The 25,867-nt window shown below is 37.4% G+C and overlaps 1 protein-coding gene across 5 annotated transcripts in view; it reads right to left on the reverse strand.

Annotated features, from left to right (window-relative positions):
- The window catches only part of RAPGEF6 (Rap guanine nucleotide exchange factor 6), a 232,252-nt gene that overhangs the window by 31,127 nt on the left and 175,258 nt on the right, over window positions 1-25,867 (reverse strand). For 4 of the 5 annotated variants that reach the window (XM_090020827.1, XM_090020825.1, XM_090020829.1 and 1 more), the window contains 10 exons: window positions 25,015-25,218; window positions 24,384-24,492; window positions 21,733-21,976; window positions 16,720-16,877; window positions 15,024-15,038; window positions 11,973-12,213; window positions 9,578-9,961; window positions 4,070-4,281; window positions 3,146-3,269; window positions 712-735 (listed from right to left, as the gene is read on the reverse strand). In XM_090020827.1, coding sequence (XP_089876953.1) covers window positions 712-735; window positions 3,146-3,269; window positions 4,070-4,281; window positions 9,578-9,961; window positions 11,973-12,213; window positions 15,024-15,038; window positions 16,720-16,877; window positions 21,733-21,976; window positions 24,384-24,492; window positions 25,015-25,218 — 1,715 coding nt within the window. The remainder of the gene's footprint in view (window positions 1-711; window positions 736-3,145; window positions 3,270-4,069; window positions 4,282-9,577; window positions 9,962-11,972; window positions 12,214-15,023; window positions 15,039-16,719; window positions 16,878-21,732; window positions 21,977-24,383; window positions 24,493-25,014; window positions 25,219-25,867) is intronic. The other variant, XM_090020828.1, reaches the window with a different exon arrangement.

Below are 25,867 nucleotides of genomic sequence, written 5' to 3' on the forward strand. Positions count from 1 at the left end.
AACGCAAAACTTTTTGAAACTTTTGAAACATTTCAAATGCCCTCGTTTCATTTTGAGGCCGTTTCAAAGCCTTTCGTTTCATTCCGATTTCGCTGTTTCAAGCTCAAAACAAGTCAAAACAGCGTCAAAACAAAACAGATAGCGAAATTTTGCACAGCTCTATTATACATCCAAAACTCCCAATGAAGCCAATGAGGATTTTGCAATGTGCCTCAAATGCAAGCCATGATACTTTGGAAGTCTGGTTTAAAAATACAAGATATTGCAATTAACAGTTATAACTGGACCCCATATTTTGAGAGGATTGTAAATTTTGCTAGCCCAACACATGTATACAGTATAAAACAATGCATGTTGGTTTAAACTTTTCAGACAGATTTTAAAAGCTGTTTTTCTTTTTTTCAAAAATAGTTTTCATTTCACTGTAACTGGACATCATTTTTTTATTCTGCAGTAAATTTCAGTTAAAGCAAAACTTATCTATAATATGAAGGCAACACAGGATCTTTATACCACAGGTATAAAGTTGACTGAAAAAAGTTTACCACCTTGTTTCTGTTTCCCCCTATGTCTGTATACCAAAAATAAGTATTGTAGGGTTAATAAAATGCATGCTGTATTTCAGAAGCATGCACTAATGAGAAGGATGCAGTATGTTAAGAGTTTGCATAACCTTTATTTTATCTTAGTTGCATTCATCTCTACACTTACCCCAAACTCCTCCACCTCTTCTTCCTGTAAGCAAGAGCCATATACATTGAAGCATGTATTTGAACAGAAAAGCACAGGAAAAATATCACAGTTGAGAGTCAGGAAGAAAGATGTAGACAGGAAAGTCCAGAAAAGAAAAATTTCTATCAGGCAAAAATACTTCTCAAACAATAACACAAGACTTTAATGGAACAGTTGGGCAGGACACTTTACAACACTAGAATGGATACAGACGAACATACAGTAGGCTTTTCAGTTTTAAACCTTCATATTTAAAACTAAACTCCAGTTAAATTTTCACATTAAATAGCCCCCACAAATGAGTTTACTTTGTGGATGACGGTTTTGTATTTTTTAGAGCTTTGATAGCTTTGTATTTTTCAGAAAAGTTCAAACTGCAGTAAGTATAACAAGATTAATTTAATTTAGTGCAGTATGACCATTCTAATCTTAATGGGTAACAAGACCCTTACAAGTGGATATTATGCTTTTTCATTTTGATTTGCTGAAAAAAATTGCCAAATAAATGCTGGAGAATTAGATGCCCTATCCTAATTGGTAATAAACTTCTCAAAAGACTTGAATTAGCACTTCTTGTTCATTTGTGTTCTACAAACAAAAACGTTTCACAGGAGAGGGAAACCAATTGACTAGGACAGAAGCAACAATGAAAATGAATGTAAATGAACTGAAAACAATCTTTTCTCCATTAATTTCAGATTCTACTTGTAACAATAGTGCACTAAGCATGTTTTGAGAGCATTTTGATAGTTAAATTGATAACTAATAAGCACGTTGTAATTTAGAAACATAAAAACTAAGTATTTATTGATTATTTTTAAATATAATAATTAAACTATTAACGAAGCATTTAGCGAACAAGGGAAATGTTTATAGACCCAATCTGTACATATGTTTTACGCATATAACAAAGGGTTTTTATGCCACTAATTCATCAAGTGAATTATTTTTGAGCTTTTTATATTGTTTTAAATATGGATGCTTATTTGTTCACACTATCATGAAAATGAACTCCCGCTCTGGAAAGTGAAGATCTTCAAAATGTCATAATGAGTCTTCACATGTGTACCTTAGTACTTTCATATTAAATTTACTCTACTTTCTAGTAAAACTGTGCTTTTTTCAAACTGTCAACCTGGAAGTTTCACCCAGAGAAATGAAGGTCAAGCTGGCAACCATTAATGTAAAACTTCTGCAGGCAAAATTCTGCCTGAGAATCTTGTTTCCTCTCATTAGGGCTTCATTTATTCCAATATGTTATTGCCTTCAGTTACACAGATGTAACTGAGGATGTAATTTGAAGACAATTAAGACTGCACAGGTGGCTCATCAATGGGAACTTCGTTAACATTCTCACTGACGATGCATGAGGTGTAATATAGTCCGTATTGCTCCCCCAAAACTGTTCTTGTTCTGAAGGATACAGTAGTAAAACCCCATTTTCTCCCTGCTAAAATAACCCAAGTAATCCTATACCTATTGAGTATATGCAGAGCAGATCTCCTGACCCAGATGCTCATCACGTCATTTTCAAAGTCATAAAAAGTTAATTATTCAGTTTAGAGCATCCCCCTTGATCCGGCTGCTGCTAGTCACACAACAGCACTTGCGGCTTGCCCAGCACAAGCTAATTTGGCAAGCTGCAACAAGGCAGGGCATGAGGAATGCACATAGCATCTCCATGGATCACATGACTCAAGCACATTACACAATTGGCACAAAGTAGCTGCTGCTTCTATTGGAGCCAATGGATTGTGAGCAACTTAACAGCTGTCTGGGGCCAAAAGTGTAAGTGGCAGTGATCTGATTTACAGTCCATGTGCATACAGCATATAGAGAATGATGTTGTTATTACTGCTGCTGTGGCTGCTACTACTACTGCTAACAAAACCCTCTTCACCTATCCTCTGACCAATTATAACTGGAAGAATGTTCCTGGGCCACATAACGAAATTAATACTGTATTTTGCTACTATACCTCAAGATACTGGTCACGTTACAGATAATCACCACCAATATTTGTGCTTAAAAGCATGTTAAATAAATATACATATATGCTAATTTTACCATGTCCCATTTCAATCATATTTTTTAATTTTAAATCTAATCACATTCTGCATAGGTAAGTCCTAGATGGAACCTTAAAACCTGGCCCAAATTAACCATTAATTGCTTTGTTGAAGGGAGAGCTATCTGTGTTAGTTTTAAAAATAAGCTAAACCATTTAATTTTAGTAGCATTAATGGTAACACCATAATTCAACTTCCGTTGGTACACACTTCAGTTTGGTATGTATTAATGAGAAATGAAATTAGTGGACTGTAAAACAAATTCATGCACATATACAAACCAACATCCCTACCCACAGTATCAAAGCCATTTTTAATCCTTTTTTTTTTTTTTAATTGCGCACCTTTGCCTGAACATTACGGCTGGATCCATGTTAGCAGAGGTCATTCTGATAACTTGTCGGATTTCTTTGGCAATCATTCTGAGTTTCTCAAAATTTACCAGGCCGTCCACTTTGGAATCATTTCCTGTGCAATTTAAAACACAGACAAAAAGTATAAGCAATACACAGACCTTTTCTAATAACATATTATCAATTCAAACATCAGTCAAAATCAGAAAGTAGTATAGTGGCAAAGCAGACGTGCCAGTTAAGCCCACTCAAAGTAATTTAGAAAGGCTAGCTCTGCCCTTGTTAGACCAATTCTAAGGTGGCAGCTGTCAGTAGGAGGAACATGGAATAACTTGACTAGGAACAATTTATCTTCATATGTTACATAAATATACAACTGACATCAGCAATGTTTGCCCTTTTAAAATTACTTCAAACAATTCTGTGGCATTCTGTAGATATGGCCTATTTGATATCCTTCAATGTTGACTATTTGTAAATGGAAAACAGTGTTAAAAAGGACATGTTGTAAATAAATGGGAGTATTTTGAGTAGGAAGTGGTGCATCCTGTTAACTTTCTGCAAGCCACAATATGAAAGTAACCCCACAAATATTACAGTAGAAACATATCAGAAGTAGTCTGATTATTGCTTAGCATGATCAAAAGCTCTTCCATCCCAACACTGGAGGTAGTGAAGTTTCAAGCATAGTTTTACAACATTAAACATTTCTACTGATTTTTTCTCAAGGATCAACCTCTTCTATTATGCATTCTACATTATATTTACTTTAGTTGGATCGATAGAGAGATAGAGGGTGCATCATACCGCTGGTTTCTTCTTAGTCATTTTCTACAGACCATTGGACAATGAGGAATAAAGGGTTAAAGTGTTATTCAATGTCTTGCTATATTACTTCCGTACATCTGGAATTACCTTCATGTAGAAATGTAATATCTTTCTTGACAACAGGGAAGAGTGGAATAATTGGAGGCTGCATGCTCTGACTGCTAAGAATGTTGCGGTATTTTGCCATGTTTCTAGATGGATCAAAAAGATCCTGAAGGTCTCTGAAATGCTTTTCATACTTGCTTGGTAATTTTTCCCAGGTACCTCTGAGTCGTGCTACCGATGCCAGATTTAGCCCACTGTAAAAAGAGATATATTTTACATTAAAAGCTAAGTAGGATTTGTGGCATTCAGAAAGGTGAAAAAGGGCTGTTTTATTTAGGCAAAATAGATTTTCACAAAGTTGACCTGAAATCTGAGTGCTTCCTATACTGCCAGTATGTTATGAATAAAACACAGCAAGTGAAAATGAAAGTATAACAGTTGTTTCATAAAACACTAGTAACAAGAACATTTCTAAAGCAATCTATTACAATTATATATTACCAATGGCCATGTAACTTAGTAACCATTTTATGCCTGTAAAAATCTATACCACAGTAAGTCTAGAAAGGATGAAAAGTTAATGAGGCAATTAGGAGGTCTAGTTGGAGTTACAGTTACAGTAGCAAACCAAGTGTGTGTAGCAGCACTCGGAGAATTTTAAAAGCAGATCAGAAGACTTTTAGATAAAGTACTGATGATTCAGTAGAAGCGATAGAAATATTAAATCTTGTTACTGCATCTTTGATTTTTTTTCCCTGATCACTGTAAAATACTCCCAGAGACTGTAGAGAGGTGTCAATTTTAGAAACTAAATTAAAATGTCCATCCTTTATGGCATAATTGCTGAAATATCAGCTTACTTTAATAACTTCCTTGTTAGAGAGTGCTATATAGCCCCCATAGTTGCAAAATAGCAAGTGGAGTGCTATTCTGAATCAGGTATCAACAAAAGTATAGGGTGAATCCTGATTTTCCAGAATCTCTATTGTCTAGGTTAAGAAGCAGAACGCACAGCAATCTATTCAGAGAGCTGGTTAAACTTTGCAGTGCTGGCAGGTAAAAAAAAAATTGGCTTTGATGCATTCCCTGAACACATCTGGAAGGACAAAGAGGTCATTTATATAGGAGTAGAACGGTTTAAAAAAGGAAGAAATATTACAGCTGCCAAGAAAAGGATAGCTTGCCCCTTGCGCTCTCTGCCCCTCTCCCCTACATGCCCTTCTTACCATAGGAAGTGGTGTTTCATTTCAGGAGATGTACTATTTGAGTTTGGAATCCACCAGTATTGCTCTTGGGCACCATTAGGCGGGGACCTAAATCAGTTACATTCGGTCGCAGCCCCGTAACCTGTTTTCTCAAGTATCTGACCAGAACAAAACATGTATGTACACTGCATAATTTAACAATACACAGCGGTCACATTTAACCTTTTGCTTTTGAGTCACTAAACTATGGTTTGCAGTTATTGACCATGATATCTCCCTATGAAAGCCAAACGTTCTCCTTTCATAAGTCTCAAGCAGATCTTAGGAAGACGCCAAAAAATTAAGCCTCCTTTAAATATGACAAAAAAGGAATTACCTATAATTTTGCTTATGCATTTTTTTTTTTTTTTTTTTTTTTTACCTATACTCCCAAAGAAATCACTGGCACAAAAAATATGGTCTCATTTTTTTTTTTAAAGACCATAACTGAAATTGGGATGCATTCCTTTTCCCCATCACTATGCATAACCTAGACGAGCAGATTAAGGCAATTAAATGCTGCACCACATTAAGTCAGGGAGTGAATAGCTTCTATCACTATGGCCAAAGGACACTACTGGAATTATGGAAGCACTTCTCATCCTTGACCCCCACACTGCAAAGTGGGAATACACTTGCTTGCAACCCATCAAGTGTGCACATCCAGAGCTGCCTGCATGACCACCTAGGTCCTAGATGTATTGGCCAGATGGGATGGGTCACAGATTTTCCCTTCTCTGTGCCTCTCTGCAATTTGCCACTGGCCTCTCTCATTGGATGCAGTGGGAGAAAGACTCATTGCTCTTTACTCACTCCTCTCTTACAGGCACTCATGCAAGGCAGGGTGTTGGCCTTTAATACATTATCAGCACTCATTTCTAGCCCCACAGAAGTGACTGAATTGAATTCTGGGATGTCAAAAGCAGTTAAACACAGACAATAATCAAGACATATTTTGTTTGTGAAATAATTTGGCAGCCCTACAGAAAAGCCAGCATCCTCAAAATGGGCTTATTTGTCTATTCTTCTAAATGATTACCACATTAAATCCTTTAAATGTGAACAGTATTTTCAATTAGTACAGTTAAATCTTCCAAAGAATAGTTAATCCTCCAGCTGCAATATGGTTTTCATGATAAAACTTTTTAAAACCTTCCATTATAGTAAAATAGCCAAATTATAAAATCGATGAAACAATTTAATCCTTTAAGTGCTATATTATTTTTTCCCAGAAATTTCATTTAGGAAAACAAAGCTGTTAACCCTGTAACAGCAACAGATTATGGCTTTTTACCTCTAGCTCACTACTTAAAGACCAACCTGAAAGGGCTCAAGCTATAAAGAGTGATAAAAATCACACTATTGTCCTTGAGAAGAAACGCTGAAAGTGGTTAAGGTAGAAATTAATCCCAATCTTCTAATCACGATGAAAATTTCGTAAACGCTCAAGGCATTGTAAATCTGCATTTTATCTGCTTATTGGTTTGTACAAGGAACTACTAGTATAAGTATAGTTCTTAGTTTTAACAGTCTTTTGTGACAGTGATGGGTTTACAAAGCTTGAGCAGAAGACAATCGCTTTTAGTGGTTTCTTGTATGTGCATTCACAGATTATTAATGAAAAGGCTACAAAATATCATTTTTGGCATCAAATTCTGCACACAGGTGATACCACAATTCTTTTCAATCAATTTATCAAATTGCTAGCAATAATAACAGCAAATGGTGAGTAAATAAATGGATTTGTATTCACTATATTTTAATAAGCCTTACTTAAGGTAGGCTTGTACTGTGCTTGATGCCCTTTGTCATTTTCTGAAACAATAATTTGCTCCAGTTTGTCACAATACTTTTAATGGCCTTTAATCATAACAGTAATCTGCTTAAAACACAGTTACTATTTTTAGGGATACAGACAAGAACTATAAAATGTGCTAGTTTTACTGTCAGATTTGAACCATTATGATTCTCAAATACAATCTGCTGCAAATTTTCTCATACAATTCTGGTCTGCTAGTTTAATAACATCACAGAGGTGTAGATGGGGTACTTGCACATAACATCCTAGTGCCCACAAATATCCAGAGCAGTTCAACATTAACACAGAAGGACAGTCCTAAAAAAAAAAAAAAGTGTTGAAAATCTAAACAACGGAGCATTCTGTATAGATCAGAACACAAAGGAGGAAAAACCTTTGCTATTTTGTAAATCATGCAAAAATAAATCTAGAATATGATTTAAGCTGCAAAATAAGGCACACCTGAAATCATATAATATATTTTTTATCGTTCTAGTCATATTACAAGATTATAGAAAATGTATAAGTGAGCATGCTACTTGATACAGGACTTATGGTCTTAGTTTGACAGGTCACAGCAGCTCACACTGTATTCTTAGGCTGATATTTTCTACAGAAAATGATGAAAATAATAAACATATAGCAAAACAACCAATAAGGTAGGAACCTCATTGAGTCTTAAATTCCCGAAGGGAAGAGAATGGTTCAGTGCGGCCTCTTGCATGTAAGGCATACAAGGTAAGAAGGGACAAGCTTGAGCTGGGATAGTTGTCAGTACTAATGCAATTTAGGAGGATTTTGTTTTCATAGAACTACTTAATGTAAAAAATGACTACGGGTAACACTGACCCACTACTGTAATAGTTTGAAGTGGCAGACATGGCCCTATGGATGTAAGGGAATATATACTTTCAATAAAACCACCTGCAGTATACCTCAGGACACTAAGGAAAAATGGCTTCAATTACTGTATCAGAGTTGGCAAGTCTCTTAACCTATAACAGCTCAGTCTTAAAGATGGATCATGAAATGAAGGGGAAAAAAACACCTCTGTATATGCCACTTAGATCTCTTTACACATTTACAAGGTCTAGTCCTAGGTGTCCCATCTGGTATGCTTTAGCTAGAGGCTACCTTCCTTCTCCATGCTAAGCCTCTCTCTCTAGACCTGGAAAGAGAAACTCCCAAGACAGTTTTCTTAAAAGCCTTTACTTCTCCCAGGGGATCCCTAAAGTTATATATTTCTTTATATGTGCATAAGCAGTACACAATGCAGTCACAGCCCTAAGTGTCCTACAGTATGACATAAGAGATTTGTTCATGTAGATCATAGAGCATGATCAAGAAGTGATTTGTTCATGTAGATCATAGAACATGATCATAGAAGCAGACATGGCTTTGTAAATTAGGCTAAAGCAGGGGCGAGCAATTATTTTGGGCGGAGGGCCACTCACTGAGTTTTGGCAAGCCATGGAGGGCTGCATGACAGGCAGCCAGGCGCAGATAAATACTAATATTCTAAATTTTTTAGGGGCCCCATGGGCCGGATAGAATGGGCTGGTGGCTCACATCTGGCCCGCGGGCCATATTTTGCCCACCCCTAGGCTAAAGAAATTAAAGAGGAAAGGAAAGAACTTCAAATACAGTATTCTCAGAAACAGTATTTGTATTGGACAGAAATAAAAATCAGTCCAGAGAGAAGTTCTTTACGTTTTTCTGACAAATGACAGTGCCTTACACAGGTGGACATACTCATTTGACTCATGCAATCAAGTTGCATATGCTGGCAATAAGACACTGACCCCAAATGTAAAAGACGACCCTGCATTTGCTAAAAGGAGAGAACAGAAATGAAGGTGGAGTGCCTGGGAAGAAAAAGAAACGAAATTAAAATGAGCAGATTTAAGGTAAAACAGACTGGAGGAAGTTTGAGGGAAGAGAATATACAGATAGAAAAAAGAAAATAACCTCGTTTCAGGTTTGCTTCAAATGCACAGGAAGAAAGTAATACTGAGTAAGAAAAGGGGGAAAAGAAAGTAGATTCAAAGGTTCAAGAGTGCTTATGACCTGGAGAAGCAAAACAACCACAGAAAGCAGCAGGCACTTGAGGTTGAGGTTCATGGAAAGCAGCAGGCACTTGAGGTTGAGGTTCTTGAGGTTTATAGAACTGGAAAAAACTTTAGTTCAATGTTCTCTTTCCCTGTTTATCATCACTACATATAGACAGGAAAGCCTGGGTAACAGGTAAGGAATAATCATGTGAACCACAGCACAAACATGGAACAGGAGGAATTTTTTGATAATGGAAGAGACTGTAATGAAAGGATGAGAACCGTGGCAGGTCTTTTAAAATGGAATTGTGCTTGCACCACTCCAAGTTATAACCGTGCAAACAGTGTAAGTTAACAAACTTGCATTTGCTACCGTGCATAGGATACAACTGCAATTTAATAAGAATAAAAAACAATATCAGATGTCCAAAAAACTGTCGAAAGTATAGTGCATTACCTTATAACTGCAAACATGGAATTGAAGTTCTTGCATTCTCGACAGTGGAGGGCAATTTTAATGAAATGTTTAATAATTTTCATTCTTTTGAGCTGGTTGGGCTCTGTTAAAATTTCTGTGGCAACCCAAAATGTCTCTTGGTTAATGACATCCTCAAATTGTTTCAGGTGAGCATTTCCTGTTTTCGAGTCCAGCTTAAAAAGGTCATCAATGTATTCAGTAGGCTCAATGTTGCGAAATAATTCGAAGTCTCTCATTGAAAGCTGAGTTGCCACTTCAATGGTGCTCAGCTGAAGAAGAGATATTTGACTCTCTCTGAGCAGCTCTTGGGCATCTTCATCTGAGCATAAGGTCTCTGTTTCCATATTGTTTTTCAGATAATACCTAAATATAAATTGTACAGTATAAAAAATTAAATTTAGAGTGGCCTTTCTCTGAGGTTCTGACAGCACAAATAAATTTAACATTACCATTTGAGGTAGGCACTATCCTAACTTCAGAGATGTACAAACCAGACTCTTACAGTGACAGAACAAGGAATAACAGCACAGGACAGCTCTCAGTATCAGGCTCCAACTCCTGCACAAGACTGTTATTGTCAAAATAAAACCTAGTTTTCAACTACTTAAAGCCATTTTAATCCTTTTTTCACTTCACCATTCACTTGTTCATATACACAGTTGTTTAGATAATAGCCTCTCTCATCAGCAAAAGGTCAGTATCTTGCCAATTTACAAATGCAGCAGTAAATTAACATTTTAGACAGACGTTGGTCCCAAGAAACACTGAGATCTTGATGTTATATTTTTTCCCAGCTTTAAATGGAAAATGTCATATTAGTAGGGTGCATAAAAAACAAAGTAGTAGGGAAAGGAAAAGGTACGGAGAAAAATCACTTTCATGGTCCAAAGGAGATGACTTACAAATCTCTTTCATAAACTCTCACTGCTATCTGGCAAAGATGACCAAACAGAATTTTCTAGTTTATCATATTTCTCCTGGTCTGGATCAAGTCATCAGTCAAAGAGCTGAAACCCGTTGTGTTTGAGAGAATACTCAGAATAGTTTGCACAAGAATGGAATGATTTAGCAATATCAGTCCACAGCAATAGTACATTTTAGAAAAAGAAACTTATTGATAAGGTAAATATCACCATATTATACATTATTCCCTTTTTAAATGGGAACCACCATACATCTTCTTCTCATCAGCTGAAAGGGGTTGTGATCCAACGGCTGACTGTATTTCACTGCTTTTGTAGTGTTGAAGTAATACTGTAGCCATGAAGGATTTTTGTGGGTGGTATATTTTTTTTTTTTATAGGATCAATTGCATGGCTGGGATGGACCTAGACCAGCTTTGGAATGCAAGACACCCTTCTTCAGGTCTGAGTTCAGACCTGACAACAAGCTCTCTCAAATACACTGCATCCTTCCTCATGTCTGAGCTCAGATCTGAAGACGAATGCGCTGCATCTGAAAGCTTACCCAAGTCAATTCCAACCAAAAACTTGGTCTACTAAAAGATACTGCTTGCCTTTGATTTTTTTAAAATGATAAACAATATTTTCCTTGTATCATCTGAATACTTAACAGCCAGATTGTCCAAGTACAACTTGGTTATGTATTCTCTGTCTCGGGATAACATTGTAGCCATTACAAAAATGACTGCAGGAGGACTCGCTTCTATGACCACAATTGTTTGTATAGGAGAAAAAGTACTGTATTTATGCTTCTTTTTTAAACTCAGTTTGAGAGTCCAGAAACAGATGCACTACCAGAAAAGCTGTGTTGCTAATGCTTGATCCATTAGGCAAGAAAGTTCCAGGAGTTGTTAGCATTTATGAGTTCCTACCCAAATATAGTAAGTAGCTGAAGGACACCTTCCTCCTAGTGCTGACAAATGGCACTGGAATTCAGTGTAATTCTACAATTTTACAGATGCAAAGCATCAGAAATCATAAGTACCAGAAGGCAGAAATACATTACTATCACCTTCAGGTAACAGTAATGTATTTCAGGCCTTCTTTCCCCTGCTCTAAGTGTGCCTGATATTCCAATTATGTACTGAATTGATGCATGAAACATTTTTCTGACATAAAAGCAGGAAAAAGTATGTGTCAAATTCAGTAAGTGGATAATGCTCTATAATTACAGTTCAAAATAATTCCAGGCTACTCATTTGCACATTACCTAGGGCAGTAATTCTGTTCGTAAGTTTGTATACCAAAGTACACAGCTATGTTTTTAACAGTTCTCCAAAATACAGAGGCTTTTCTGAACTTTCTCTTCCAATCTGAATTAGGATTCTTCTCTCCGATATGTTTTTTTCAAATGCTTCAACGTTAAAGGACACGAAAACCCAACCAAAAAAAAAAACCAAGGGCACATTTACCTTCCATTGAGCTGAATCCTGTCTGCTAATTTTGAGAACTGATCTGGAAGCCTTCTTTGTTTGATGACTCCCTCAGGACTAACAGACACCTCACAGAGAGAGTAGGTCTCTGATGCACCTGTCAAGTTGAATTCATGCACAGCATGACTCACAACTTCTTTCGCTGTAGTGTCTTTGCTGATGATAATGTAACAACTCTGTTGATCTGCTTTGAAAACTCTAATAACTTGATCTGGAATATCTAAATGCAAGAAAAATACCTTTAAAATGCAAAGCTACTACAGAGAAAAGATAAAAAGAGGTTTGATGTATTCTACAGCAGCAAAAAAAAAGAAGAACCCCCTATCCCATAATCTTGATGTACATGTTCATTAACAAACGTGTAAATGTTTATTTAAAAATTTACAAAAAAAAAAACACAGGATGAATTGTAATCTCACTTAAAACACCAAATAATTTTCTTTTTCTGGTATGACCACGTGCGTGCTGCAGCACAAACCACCTATTGCATTTTTTCTGCTTTGCACATTGTCACCTTAATTGACAGAAAGGAAAATCTCATAATTTGCATGCAAGCTTTCTAAAAAAAAACTCTAAAAAACAAACAAATAAAGCCATACCAGAAAAATGTTCATATCCACAGCTTCAGAGTATTTTTTTCTGTTTTAAGGCTCTGATCTGTAGAACGCCCCAGCCAAAAAGATGGCTCTTTATTCTGCATTTATTTACAATACTTAATATTTAGAAAATAACTGTTCTTTATGCAGATTATAACAGGAAATAAATGTCTCATTAATCAATTAAGTTCCCGGTTTAATTTACTGAGTCATGTTCCTTGTGAACAATTCTCTTTCAGTTGAATATACTTAATTACAATTATTCAGTAGTTATGGTTAATTTATTAAAGCACACCTTTCTGAGGTGGAAAAATCATGTCCTTTAAAATGGAACAGACACCCCCCCCCCCGCCATTTTCTGTTTATAAACTGACAACCATTCAATCTGGCACTTTTTTGTAGAACAAAAAAAAAGAAAGAGGGAAGATACTTTTATAACAACTGGAATTGTGACTATATTGTCTCAGAAGAGTCAGCTATCATTCCTTCTATCTCAGGATTATTTAGAACTAATTCTCGGAAAAAACATGTAATTGGCCCCATCAGATATTCAAACCTCTACTATAAAGAGACCTATGCTCGCTTTTTCTCCTACTGAAATTTGACCAGGCTTTACTTATTTATTGCCCCTGAGGGGCAATTTAAATCCAGGGGTAGCGGTGTGCACGCAGACCGTGTGAACTCATGTTGAACTGTCTGGTCAGGGATCACAAGGCAAGGCACATAATGCCTATGGTGAAAGAAATGAAGAGGCATCTTCAACAGATGAACCAAATATTTTCTCTATAAAAATACTTTGACTTATATACCTAGATTTTTACAGTGGCACCAATACTGTAGTACTTGGGAGGCAGAGTAAAAGAGGATTCTCTCTCTCTCGATATCTATATAGATATCTGTAGCTATATAGATATAAAATCCTCTTTTACTCTGCCACCCAATACTACAGTATTGGTGCCACTGTAAAAATCTAGGTATATAGGTATATAAATATAATCCTTCTTTACTATTATATACTAATAATATATATATTATTTATATGAAGACTTGACTACGCTATCCCTTAACTTCTCCATTTTTTTCCATTTAATGAGAAAAAGGAAATCAGCTCAGGTGAACACACAACTCTGAGATTTTGAACTTTGGTTCAGCCATGACCAACAATACCTGTGGTAGAAAGTGTCATGGTTTCTGAAATAGAAGATGAGTAGTCATTTGTGATTTGATACTAGCAGGTTTATACAGCTGAAAGAAAAAGAAGTCTCAGCAGCAGCTGTAATCAAGGTGAAGATGGGGAGAAAATAAGTATTAAGAAAATGGTTTTCTAAAAAAGAAGTGCTGAGTACTGTTAAAGGCAGATAAGGTTCTTTGGGTAAACCTGGTATCTTTTATTAGACCAACTGAAATAGCTGGAAAACTTCTTCATTGCTTTTACTAACCTTCCCACTATTATGAAGGTTTATAGTAATACTTCTCTAGCTGGCTGAAGAGGATCCAAAGAATTTTAAATGTTTCATGCAGCCGAGGGAGTAACAATAAAAAACAACTTTTTGATAAAAATAGGTTTTTTGTTTTCTTTGTTTTTTGGGGTTTTTTTAAAAAACAAAAGTCCTCATTTAAAAGGGAAAGTGGTAAGGAAGGCAGTGTTGGAGAGCATTCTGAGCACGGTCTGGCTGGTGGCTTGGTACGTGTAGTGCTTGCCTAGGAAGTAGGAAATGAAGGTTCAAATCCCTTTGGATGGGGGGGGGACTGAGAACCCCACTTGCCCACTGACTGAAAAGTGCTCTAGCTACTGGTTAACTATTGAGCTAAAAAAGGGCATGGTCCTTCTCCCCCAGCCAGCAGGTACATGAGAAGGGCAAACTATTTTACACAGGTAAACTGTGAAAGCACCAAAACTTTCAGTTATGTAGCTATCATATAGGTACATGAAGGTGAAACAGGATTTGCCCCTTTATGTTTACCCCTAGTAAAAAAACCTGGTATTGTTGAAGAAAGCCTGACAATTTACACATATTATGAGATTAATTTTCAGTTTTATGTTTAGAATTTATATACAGGTTTCTAGCTTTCATTATACAGAGTTGTGCCAGCTTGTATTTGTGACCCCATGAAGAGAGTTAAGTAGATAAAACTGAAAACTGAATTTTCACAGCAGCCATTTTATTATTTTTGGTGTTGGCCTCATTCTGCAACTATTTTTATGTCTTCATTAGGACTAACTGTTAACGAAAGGATGCTAACCTCTGCAGCAAATCATCCTGATTCCCCCCAATCTTTCTGCCACCCAACAAAATAAATACTTGGTTTAATTATGAAATGCTCATGCAGCACACCTTTCGAATACATAAGCAAATACTGTCACAAACTTGTTCACTTCAACAAATAAGATATGCAAGATAAAGTTTAGATACCAGTAAGGCAAAATACTTACAGTAAAAACCAACAGCTGCAGACACCAAAAAGAAAAACAAATAAAATCCATTTAAGTTAATTTTTAAAAAATCAAGATCTAGACATAACTAAACTAATAATAATCAGAAACATGTAACATTCAAAAATGACTTTACACCTACTACAGACAAATCTGAATTATGAATAGGTTTTAAAAGACTAGTTAGCTACAGCTCATGACTATGGAAAAACCTACCCAAGTTTTAAATGAAGATGCTCAGGGAAAATGCACGGTTCTCTTGTAAGTAGTAAAAATGAATTTGCAGCAAATGCAAAGGGTGTTGTCACAGATATGTAAGCATAAAAATGTACACGTACACATCCCTTTTAAAAGAGATCTGCAAACTTACATAAATCTAAGTCTTAGCCATACGGCATTTGACAGAACATATAGTTATACATAGAACTTATATTGGCAATAGGGAAACATGATTCTGACTTGACATGTTTACAGGCAACATACAATCAGATACCTCCTACAGTCACCCACTACTGTATTCCTGCAGCAGCAATGCAGAGGGCACAAAGTTAAAAACTAAAAATATTTCTTTGAGGGTTTTTTCTGTTTCATAATATATACTTGATTGATTTTAATGCTTATAAAAGTGCAGCACCAGTATCACTAGCTTAAAACTCTCCCACCCTTACTCATTATGCTTCCTAGGATATTTCTTCACAGGGGTCAGGTGGACAGAAGCCAAGTCACTGTGGCATGAGAGCTGGCAAAAGACGGTCAAGAAGTGGAGAGAAGCAAAACAGAGCCTAGCCACTGAATAGGAAGCAAATCTATCTTTCTAACCCATTGGTGCTCAACCTTTTGACCCTGTGGACCAAAGGAGTGGCACAGGGCACATCTGCAAACTAGATCAGGCCTGGGTGCCCAGCACCACCCCCTTCCCTCTCTCACATGCCACGACTGGGTCTCCAGGGCCTGGCACCATCCCTCCTAGCCCCCTCCCCAAACCAGGATTGGGCCCAAGGGCCCAGCACTGTCCTGTCCATTGGGATTGGGCACCACATCCAGCATGCAGGGCCTGGGGCTCCCCATGAGTCCAGAGTTTGGGTAGCAGAGGAGCAGTGCCACTGCCCCCACACTGCCAAATTTCCATACCTAGGGGGAGCCCCGTGGGCTGGATGACAGTGCTGCAGGCTGTTTCTGGCTGGGAGGTTTAGACCCCCTGGTCTAAATACAGTTCTGCTTTTGCTTTTGGAGCCAACTCAAAAGTTACAGTGAAGCAGCCCTGAGTAGCAGGCTAAAGAAGTAAGGCTCTGTTTAAGGTTTTCTTGGACAGTTCAGGAACTGCCATGGCCATGGCATGAACAAATGCCCACTACATTTGACACACTGGCTTCTGATAAAAGATGGCGGCTTTCCCCCCACTCCATCTACTACCTTTGGTTTAGCAAAAGTTGCAACCCACGCTAAATTAAGCAAATGCTGCAGAGCCTTTATTCACTGAGCTCATTGTTACTGACAATACTGCATAAATATTAAGAGCTTTTGCTTTAGGAAAAGGCAAATAAAAGTGGCTTAGTAGATTGGTTTTCATTAAAAAGGCATCATCCAAAACGACTGCATACTGATTTGTGACCTGGCCCTTATTTATTTAGCTACTACACTGCTCTCTGGCTCTAAGCTTATAAGCAGACTCATCAGAAGAAAGGTATTATTTTACCTGAAGGATTAGAAAAATCAAGAATGCTGGTTGTAGGTTGCAACAGGTCCGGGCTGCTGGATGAAAGTGTTCCAGGGATAGGCATGATGGCCAGGCTGTGTCTGCACTGCCTTGTTCCAACAATGCTGTCATCCTGGGATTGACTTACACTGCCATCACTGCAAAACAAGTAAAAAAAATTACCTACATTTAGCCTATGCAGAAGTTAAAAAAAAAAAAAAAAAAAATCACTGCTACTCTGCACACACAAGGATGCAGAAGAAGAACAATCTAAGCACTAATTTCTTCAATAACAAAGCAGTACACAGCAGTGGCATTAATTAAAATGGTTTAACACGCAGCATAATCCAGAAAAAAATGCCTGGCAGTCTAAACACTCCTTATATAAAAACTTCTCCCACAGAAAGAAGCTGTCCTTTTGCTTTATCACCATTCCTTACTTGTATTTCTATTTTACCAAAATATTCTACATAAATATATATATAAAATAGTGAGTCTTAGTGCAAAGAAATCCTCTAAGGATAATAGCACACTAGCTGCAAACAGCAAATTACAAACCACTTACTGTGATTACCAAATATTTAAGTACTTCTACCCTGTATAGGATGTATTTGTTTGGTAGTATATAATGAAAGAAAAATTGCTTATACTTCCATTTACATACTTGGGCATCTACTTCCATTTACACTGAAAATCTACAGAAATGGTTAAAGCAATGCTCAGCCCAACAAAGCACTGCAGTAGAAATTTCTACCATGGTGGAACTATGCAAATCATCTGAACAGGACAGCTGACTGCACTTTTACTAGTCATGGCCATATATTTAAAATACGTATATTATATGCATGTAATTTGCATCTGAAATAGCTCCTCAAAGGGGCTCTACATTCTTGAATCCAGAAGCCTCTCTGAAGGACCATGATGCTCCTGTTGTCCAGTTTTCTACCTCCGGTTCTTCCTCAGTTAAAAAGTGCTCCAGAGGATTGCATGACAAAGTACCCAAGGTCTGCAAAAAGCAGCACCAGGGATGCAGCAGAGTTGCTGCTGGATCTGCTTACTCCTGCAAAAAAGGACTCTCCAAAGCTAAGTGGAGAGTTTGTTGGAAGAACTTTAAGAATCAGAAAGCCAGAAAGTTCCTTCCAAGTAAAAGAGGAAATGCTGATGTTTGTGCCTCACTGGCATGCCCTGCCTTTCTTGAATTAGGTTGCTGCAGTGCATTACCCAAGGAAAACATGGCAGGTGGGAGAGGTCTAGTCACCAGGGATCCTGGTTCTCTCTGATAAAAAAGAATCCCCAATTTTCAGATTAAAAGAAGTAATCCAAAATCCACATTTTTCCATGATTAAAATGACATGCCGCACGAATAGTGGTATTTCATTTTAATCATGGAAAAAAGTGGATTTTGGGTTACTTTTTTAAATCCAAACATTGGGGATTTTTTCTTTAAATCAGAGAAAACCAGGATTCCTGCTCATCACATAGCAGAAGTATCAAGGATTATCAGCGTGTGGCAAGCAAAAAAGCACTGAAGCCCTGAGAAAACTGTAGGCCAAAGTAGAATCAATAAATATATGGCCCTTCATCTCAGAAAGCCTAAATCACCAGCTCTTGCCTCAATAGGAAGCCAGAATATAATCTGACTAGTAGCAGAGGATAGAATAAGCTTTTAACGTCTTACCCATTATTAAGAACAATTAGAGACAATCAGCTAAATTGTTAGGCTTCACGTATATTATTTGCAAATAATTCTTTTTTAATTTCAATTATGAAGAAGACTGAGAGAAGCTCTACATCATGATTTAGGAAGCAAAAAGCTGGTCACAATTTGATTACCCTGAAACATATTTTTTTCTGATAATGAAACTAAAATCAATTCGTTTCTCATTCAAATGTACCAAGTGGGAGTCCAGTTACTGTAACTGATGTATCTACATACAACTTGCTTCTATTTATAGTAGATGTGGTACTGCACAAAATGCACACACATTTATGTAGCATCAGTCATACAAAAGTATCCCAGGAGGCGGCAGTTTATTTTAGTCTATTCATAAAAGTAACTTAGTGGCCACAGCCAGCATCTATAGATATGGTACAGCACACGTGAGTAGGAAATAACAGCTGAATTTCAAGGATCAAGCACAGGGAAAGCTGAAAGCTGAGACAACAGAATAAGGGTGGAAAGTCTCAGAATAAAGAAGAAAGATGGATTTTTAGGTGGTATTTGAAAAGGGACAAAGATTTAATCAGTAGAGACCAGCTGTTTCAGATAGTGAGGACAGAAAAATATCTAGTGTTGAAGATGCGTCAGAAATATGCTAAAGATCAGAAAAACATGGGTTACAGACTGGGGAGAAGGGGATCAATTAAGACAAATAATTTTGCTCTGATTCAACAGATAAGAAGCCAGTAAAGATATTTAAGATGGAATGCTATTGTGATTCTTCAGGGTAGACAGAGTAAGTGAAAATTGGAAAATGGAGTCATGGCTTCAGTCCACTTAGAAAAGAAGGAGGAGGACTCGAGAGTAGTTTAGATGAGAGGAAAAGAAAATAGGAGTAAGCTTTTCAACAGTGAAGACAGCACAGAGATGTGATGCACACAAACAGCAAGAACAGTCAAACATTAAGGGGGATTACTGAACGAGGGGCAGCCAGGACTATAGTTCTGATGAAGGGTACTCATTAATCAGGGCATCAGTCTTGGACTTCATAAACTGAAGAAATTTATGACAAAATGGGGACCAACAAGATTAAGGAAAAGAAAATGTGAGAAAAGAAGTGTCACAGGGCACGTCTACAAGTGACATTACGTTGCCGTAGTGATGCACTACAGTGACGTAGCATATCACTATGGTGACGTAGCATCAGCAGGCACAAACCATGACACTGACGCAATGTCGCCATAGCAATGAGCTACCATGCTGTAGAGCGTTGCTACGGTGACATAACTGCTAAAAATAACCACGCGCCACCGGGAGGCGCAGTACCGGCTGTTACTATGCCATCATTTAGTACTTCCTAAAGCTAGCGCTAAATGACAGCGCAGTCACAACTGCGGCGTGGGGGGCACATGTAGACACACAACACCCACTGATTATCAATTTAGGCAATGGTTTCAGGGTCCACAAACTCAGGAGGTTTTTAAGATATATATCTAATTAATCCGTGTGCAGCATTCAAGCTGAGATGCCATTCTGTTTTTACTTTACAGGGCTGCCAACTGAAAGGCCTACCAGATCTGGTAGTAATTACATTAAGTGACATTAGGATAATGATATCACAAAATCGGGATCCGTGCAAGTGTGCAGTAACCTGGCAAAATTCTACTTCTTCAATACCCCACTCATTGCTCAGAGACAAAGGTGCGGTAGATTAATACTTTTTCAGTAGAAGGGACAACAAATCAAATACGATGATGAAAACTTAAGGTTGAGACTTTTTAAATTTCACATGGAAAAGCTACTGGAATTATGTAGGGTATTCTTCATTATTAAAAAAGTGCACTGAAGTGAGGAAGCATCCATGGCTTGTTAGGAAGCTGTATTGATACACCCCCGTAATATATAATTAGGCAATTTCTTACCAAAATAGTCCCCTGAGAAGTGACGCAGTAACAGAAAGAAGACAATGTTGAAAAACAAGGAGAATACAGCAAACATTTTAACAGCTCTAGGCTTCTTTTGAGAAACATAAACAACAAGGTTTACACACAGGAGAGGAACAAAAGTGAAGAGAGAAAAAAAATCAGATGACAAAAACAAGCAGATGCAAAAGATCAATTTGACAATCAGTGTTTGAATGTGAACTAACATTTGAAAAAACTAAACTAAGAAAAAGGCATTCCTTTGTCTTTAAAATGGCATCACATTTTGATCTTGCGTCATAGTAAAACACCCCTGCTATTTTCATAGAAATAGCATGCCCTGAAAAAGTACTAAAGAACAAGCATACCAGTTTGGTGCTGGCTAAGAACAGGCAGAAGCTGTCTTAGTTGATTAAAACAAGGACAGATAAAAAAAAGCAAGCAAGAAAATGTTACTGAATTTCAAGAAAATGTCATAAAGGTAAGACTTTGCCTGTGCAATACAGTGCGTCTCAAGACAACCTGAATCCAGTAGTCTCTCTCAAGTGAAAGTGCTTGAGTCATAACTGACAAAGCACTAAGGAACAATAAAGCAGGTGGTAAGGAGTAAACAGTTTGCCAGGTTAGGATTTTTCCACCTCTAATTTTTATTGCAACAACACTGTTCTACTTTAGTTAAAATCCTGTTCTAGTAACATGTCCATTCCAACTTAATAAAAGAGGCATTTTTCTATTTGCTAATCTAAAAACATGTAGAACATGTCATTTAGATTTGCTGTCTTATCCAGAATGAGTTTAAACTCTTAAAATGATTAATAATTGAAAATGCTGCAAGTATAAGCAGTGTATCAAACAAAGTTTGGCATATAGAAGTCATCTTTTGATATACAGCACATTTGATATATTATGTATTATAAATCAAAGAATAAACATTAAAGAAATATCCCAAGTTCAAATGCAGATACTCAACTGCATGCACAAAGGAAGAAAACACCCAGTAAAATCTTTTCCCCAAAACAGTTAAAAATGTATCATTTAAAAAGGGGGTTGTTATAAACAAAAGGATCTGCAGAACCTTTAACACATCTACCCATTTTAAAAAAGAAAGCAAAATAATGAATACTTTTCAGTGCCAAAATTGCACAGTAAGATTCTCATGTTCATACTATAACAATGGTGCTATGGAAAATAATGGCAATCCATCAGCTATCTGAAATACAGACAAGCATACAAAATGATGGCAGAAAGAAAAGTATGTTAGAAAGTAGATACTTGAAGGGAAATTACATTTTGGTTTAGCTGTATAATTGCAAGTCATATTGGCTTCTGTTTTCTATACAAACAACCTTAACAAAGCGTCCGATAATGTTACCCCTCTTAGGTAACAAGTTCTATACGACAGCGCTGTTTTACCAGAACACTCTCACCTACCTAAATAGTTTTGGGGGCAAAATACTGAAACGAGTCTTGTCTAAAATTTTCTTGATCCTATTTCTTCCACCGGATACAGTGTTTGCTTTCAGTTTTTTGTTTCCTTTCTCACGTGGAAATATCTGTTCCATGTCTCCTGGCATATCTGGGATGGAGTAACGGTTATTTTTCTTTTCTGCAATTTTTGGAATATGTGGGACTCCGTTTTTCTCCTGGCCTATCCGGCTAAGCAGCTCCTTAAATACTGTAAAAGAAGGCAAGTTAATTATAATTTTTTTACCCACTGAAAGCTGTTCTTTAACTCTTCCTTTCACCCTCAATAATCACCATAATATTAATAATAAAATTAAATAGTATTGTTGTAAGCATGCTGACAGAAGATGCCTTAAGGCCTTAGTTCTCTTCCCACTGAATCTGGTAGAGTTTTGCTATTGCATACAATTGGAAAAGGAGTAGGCCCTAAAGAATTAGCAAAAAAGAAATTGCAAGGAGAAAATATACTGCATTGGAGGGATCTTATAAATGCAAAAGAAAGTGAATTAGGAGAAATGTCATCACTTACATTTTTCTAAATTAGCATATCTGGGTGCGTCTACATGTGATGGTACGATGTCGTAGTAATGCGCTACAGCAACGTAGCATCCATGGGCAAAAACCAAGACGCTGCTGCTGCATCACTGTAGCATGACATTCCCTGGGTACAGTACATTGCTACAGCGACGTAAGGGCTAAACGTAACTGTGCACCACCAGCACGGCGTAATACGGGCTGTTATTGTGCCAGCATTTAATAGTTACTTTTGGAAGTACTAAAAGACATTTAGTACTTTTAGGAGTGCTCAATGCCGGTGCAGTAACAACAGCGCCATAGGGGCACATGAAGACACTCCCCAATATAGCAAATTTAACTGCACTATGTTACCATTCACTATAGATAATTAGCTTCATAAAAGGGGAAACAGTACATTCATATCAATCAACTGTTAGTATTTATTGACTTTCTGTGTCCGCATCTTTTAGGTAATGGGATGCAGATGTTTCCTTAAACATACCTGTCAGACTGTCTGACACATTTCCAAGGCCATTTTCTTTCATCTTCAATAAAGTAGGTTACAAAATATAATCTGCACTAACTGCTCTTCTGCATTTATCAGCTATAACTGGTCAACCCCTTACACTGGTACTTCCTGAAAACATTATTGCAAGAAAAATATTCCACCAATCTTATCAGTGTTTCTGTTCACCTACCCTCAAAGTGTTTATTAATTTCCACCCAGGAGTTTATTTATTTATTTTACATCTCAGAGGTGGCTGAGATTAGACAAATGTTTTCAGCTGAAAACATATGGTGACATTCACACAATTTAGAGCTGCTCATCACTGAATTACTCATCTTTCTCCCCAAACCAGGCAGCCAACATATTCTAGATACAATTTCCAAATCAAATGGCATGCTTTTACCACATAGCAAAATTTAGACTTTAACACCTTCATAGGAGAAATTCAAGTATGAGGACAGGGGTTCACTGATAAATTATGTGACTAGACAACGGCATAATCCCAGGTGTTTAGCACTCAATAGCACATCGGGAAAAAGAGAAAGCACCCTGATATAATATTTTGGAGCAATAAAAATTACTCGGAGCTCTCCCATATAAATCTCTATGTACACTGTTGTAATGCTGTAAATATACGCTATACTGAACCTATTTTTCTCTGAACAAGGTAACCTGCACAGGAAGCTGTCCAAAGGGGTACAATTACTAATGTCATTTTCTGTTAGCATAAGTCACTGAATGCAGAGGATTTTTTAAGATTGTTTTGTCCGTGTTTTGCTTGTGAGAATAAACAATGTCAAAGTTCAAGAGATTTTTTTTTTTTAACCTCTACAGTGGTATACAGAAAAAAGAAAGTCATTTAAGGAAAAAAAAAAAAAAAAATCAGCAGTGAACAAAGACAGATCACTGAAGGAAGAACATGAGCAAATGAGGCCCAGGAAAGAAAAAGACTATTAGAAACCCCATATGCAACACATTTACTAAGTCAGGAAAGGGAAACCATGTGCGTTTTAGGGAAACGTCATTCTTACAACATCTGTGTTTGCATTGTTATTTGCACACCACTACTAAAGTCTAGTTGGTCTGACAGAGATTGTAAAGAGGTAATTCTTCATTCTGACAATTCAAATCTAATATCATGCCACTGCTTTCTAGTTCAGCTGTACAAGGCAGTCATGCTATGCTTCTGCCTCCCATTGTTAAAGTTGTAGGAAAACTGGATTTTACATCTTGGCAGAACATATGACTGAGAAAAGACAGAGAAGTGAGTGGACTACTGGTTCATGCACTCCGGGCTGGGTTTTACAGCTCCATCTTCAGGCATTTTTCATCAACGGACAGTCAAGATGACCAATGGTCAACTGGGGCAGTTAAGCCGCTCAATGGTCAACTGAGGATTTGCCAGGGAGTAAAGAGTTGGTTGAACTTACTCCATTCCACCTTACTTACAGTCCCTGGCCCAGGAGATGTGCCTACACAAAAGGAGGCACGGCTGGAGTAAGTCACAGGTGGCCGAGGAACCCTTCCGGCAGTCCCGAGGTTTTCAGGATAGGAACACTGGTTTATTTTATATTGGATAGGAAAGCCGACTCACCAAAAATGTTTGTCTTTACTGTAATGGAAAGATGAGTATTGTTCCTCAAGATTTCAAGGGCTTTCACAAATGTAATGTTCTCAAAGTTCTGCCCATTTACTTCCATTATCTTTTAAGGGGGAAAAAAATAATTTTTAGATTGAATATCATTAACTGTTTTCAATGCTCTAAATGTACTATTTAATGAGATAAAACAGGCACCATAAAAATCTTCAGAGGCTACCATACTGCTATCTTTATGGATAGTACAAAAATAGTAGACAGTACAAAACTATTCCTTAATTAAAAAAATCCTAATACTTAAATGTAAATGGTTCCTGTATACAAGTCTGTATGAATAAACAGGCTTATAAGTTACGTTATAATTACAGAATATCCCTTTAACAGTGTTTCTTAAAACAAACCATTTTCATGATACTTTTGACTTTTCCATAGTATTTTTAATATGAAAAAGAATTCCACATTCAAAGCGTAATCCTTCAAATAGCACAGAGGTCACTCAGTAATGAGCAAATGCCTACTATTTTAAGTCTTAAATTTCAAACCAACATGTTCTTGAATATGCTGTAACTGGTTGACAAAGTATTGTTAAAATTACATTGGACACGTGAATATTTTTATGGGGCATTACCTGATCGCCACGCTTCAGCCCAACTTCTGCTGCTTTGCTGCCTGTTTCTACAGTCTCTACAAATATACCAAAACCCTTCTCACTTCCTCCCAGGAGGCTGAAAAACAGAGGCGAGTCTCTGGAAGCCTTCTGCAGGGTAATTTGCCTCCACTTTGCCTTGGCAGCACAAGCAATATTCAGCAACCTGAGGTGCCCCTTCATTTTCTGTAAACCAGAACACACACAAGTAAATACAATGTTTCTTCCACTCGAACTGGAAACACGATTGAGAAGAAGGAACTACAGGAAAATGAAACAATATTTTTAAGAACCCAGCTCTTAAGAAATAATTCCTGTTATTTCTGATTTAGGGCAATTGGCTAGTTACCTTAGGTGTGTGTACACAAATGCACAGAGCCTGGGAAACAAAAATTGGAAGGAAGAACTGGAAGCCCTTGCACAGGCATGAAGCTATGACGTGATCAGAGTAACAGAGACGTGGTGGGAGCTCGCATGACTGGAGCATAGTCATGGGTGGATACAAACTGTTCAGGAAGGACAGGCAGGGAGAAGAGGAGTTGTGCTGTAGGTAAAAGAGCTGTACGATTGCTCAGAGCTCCAGTATGAAACTGGAGAGAGGCCTGTTGAAAGTCTCTGGGTTAAGGTTGGAGGGGACAGCAGCAAGGGTGATGTTGTAGTGGGGGTCTGCTATAGACCAGATGAGGCTTTCTTCAAACAGCTAGCGGAAGGTTCCCAATCACAAGCCATGGTTCTCATGGGGGACTTCAATCATCCTGACATCTGCTGGGAGGACAACACAGCAGCGCGCAGGAAATCCAGGAAGTTTTTGGACAACTTCCTGGTGCCAGTGTCG

Source organism: Crocodylus siamensis, chromosome 10, assembly GCF_052110815.1.
Source record: "Crocodylus siamensis isolate JL-2025a chromosome 10, ASM5211081v1, whole genome shotgun sequence".
Classification (NCBI taxonomy): domain Eukaryota; kingdom Metazoa; phylum Chordata; order Crocodylia; family Crocodylidae; genus Crocodylus; species Crocodylus siamensis.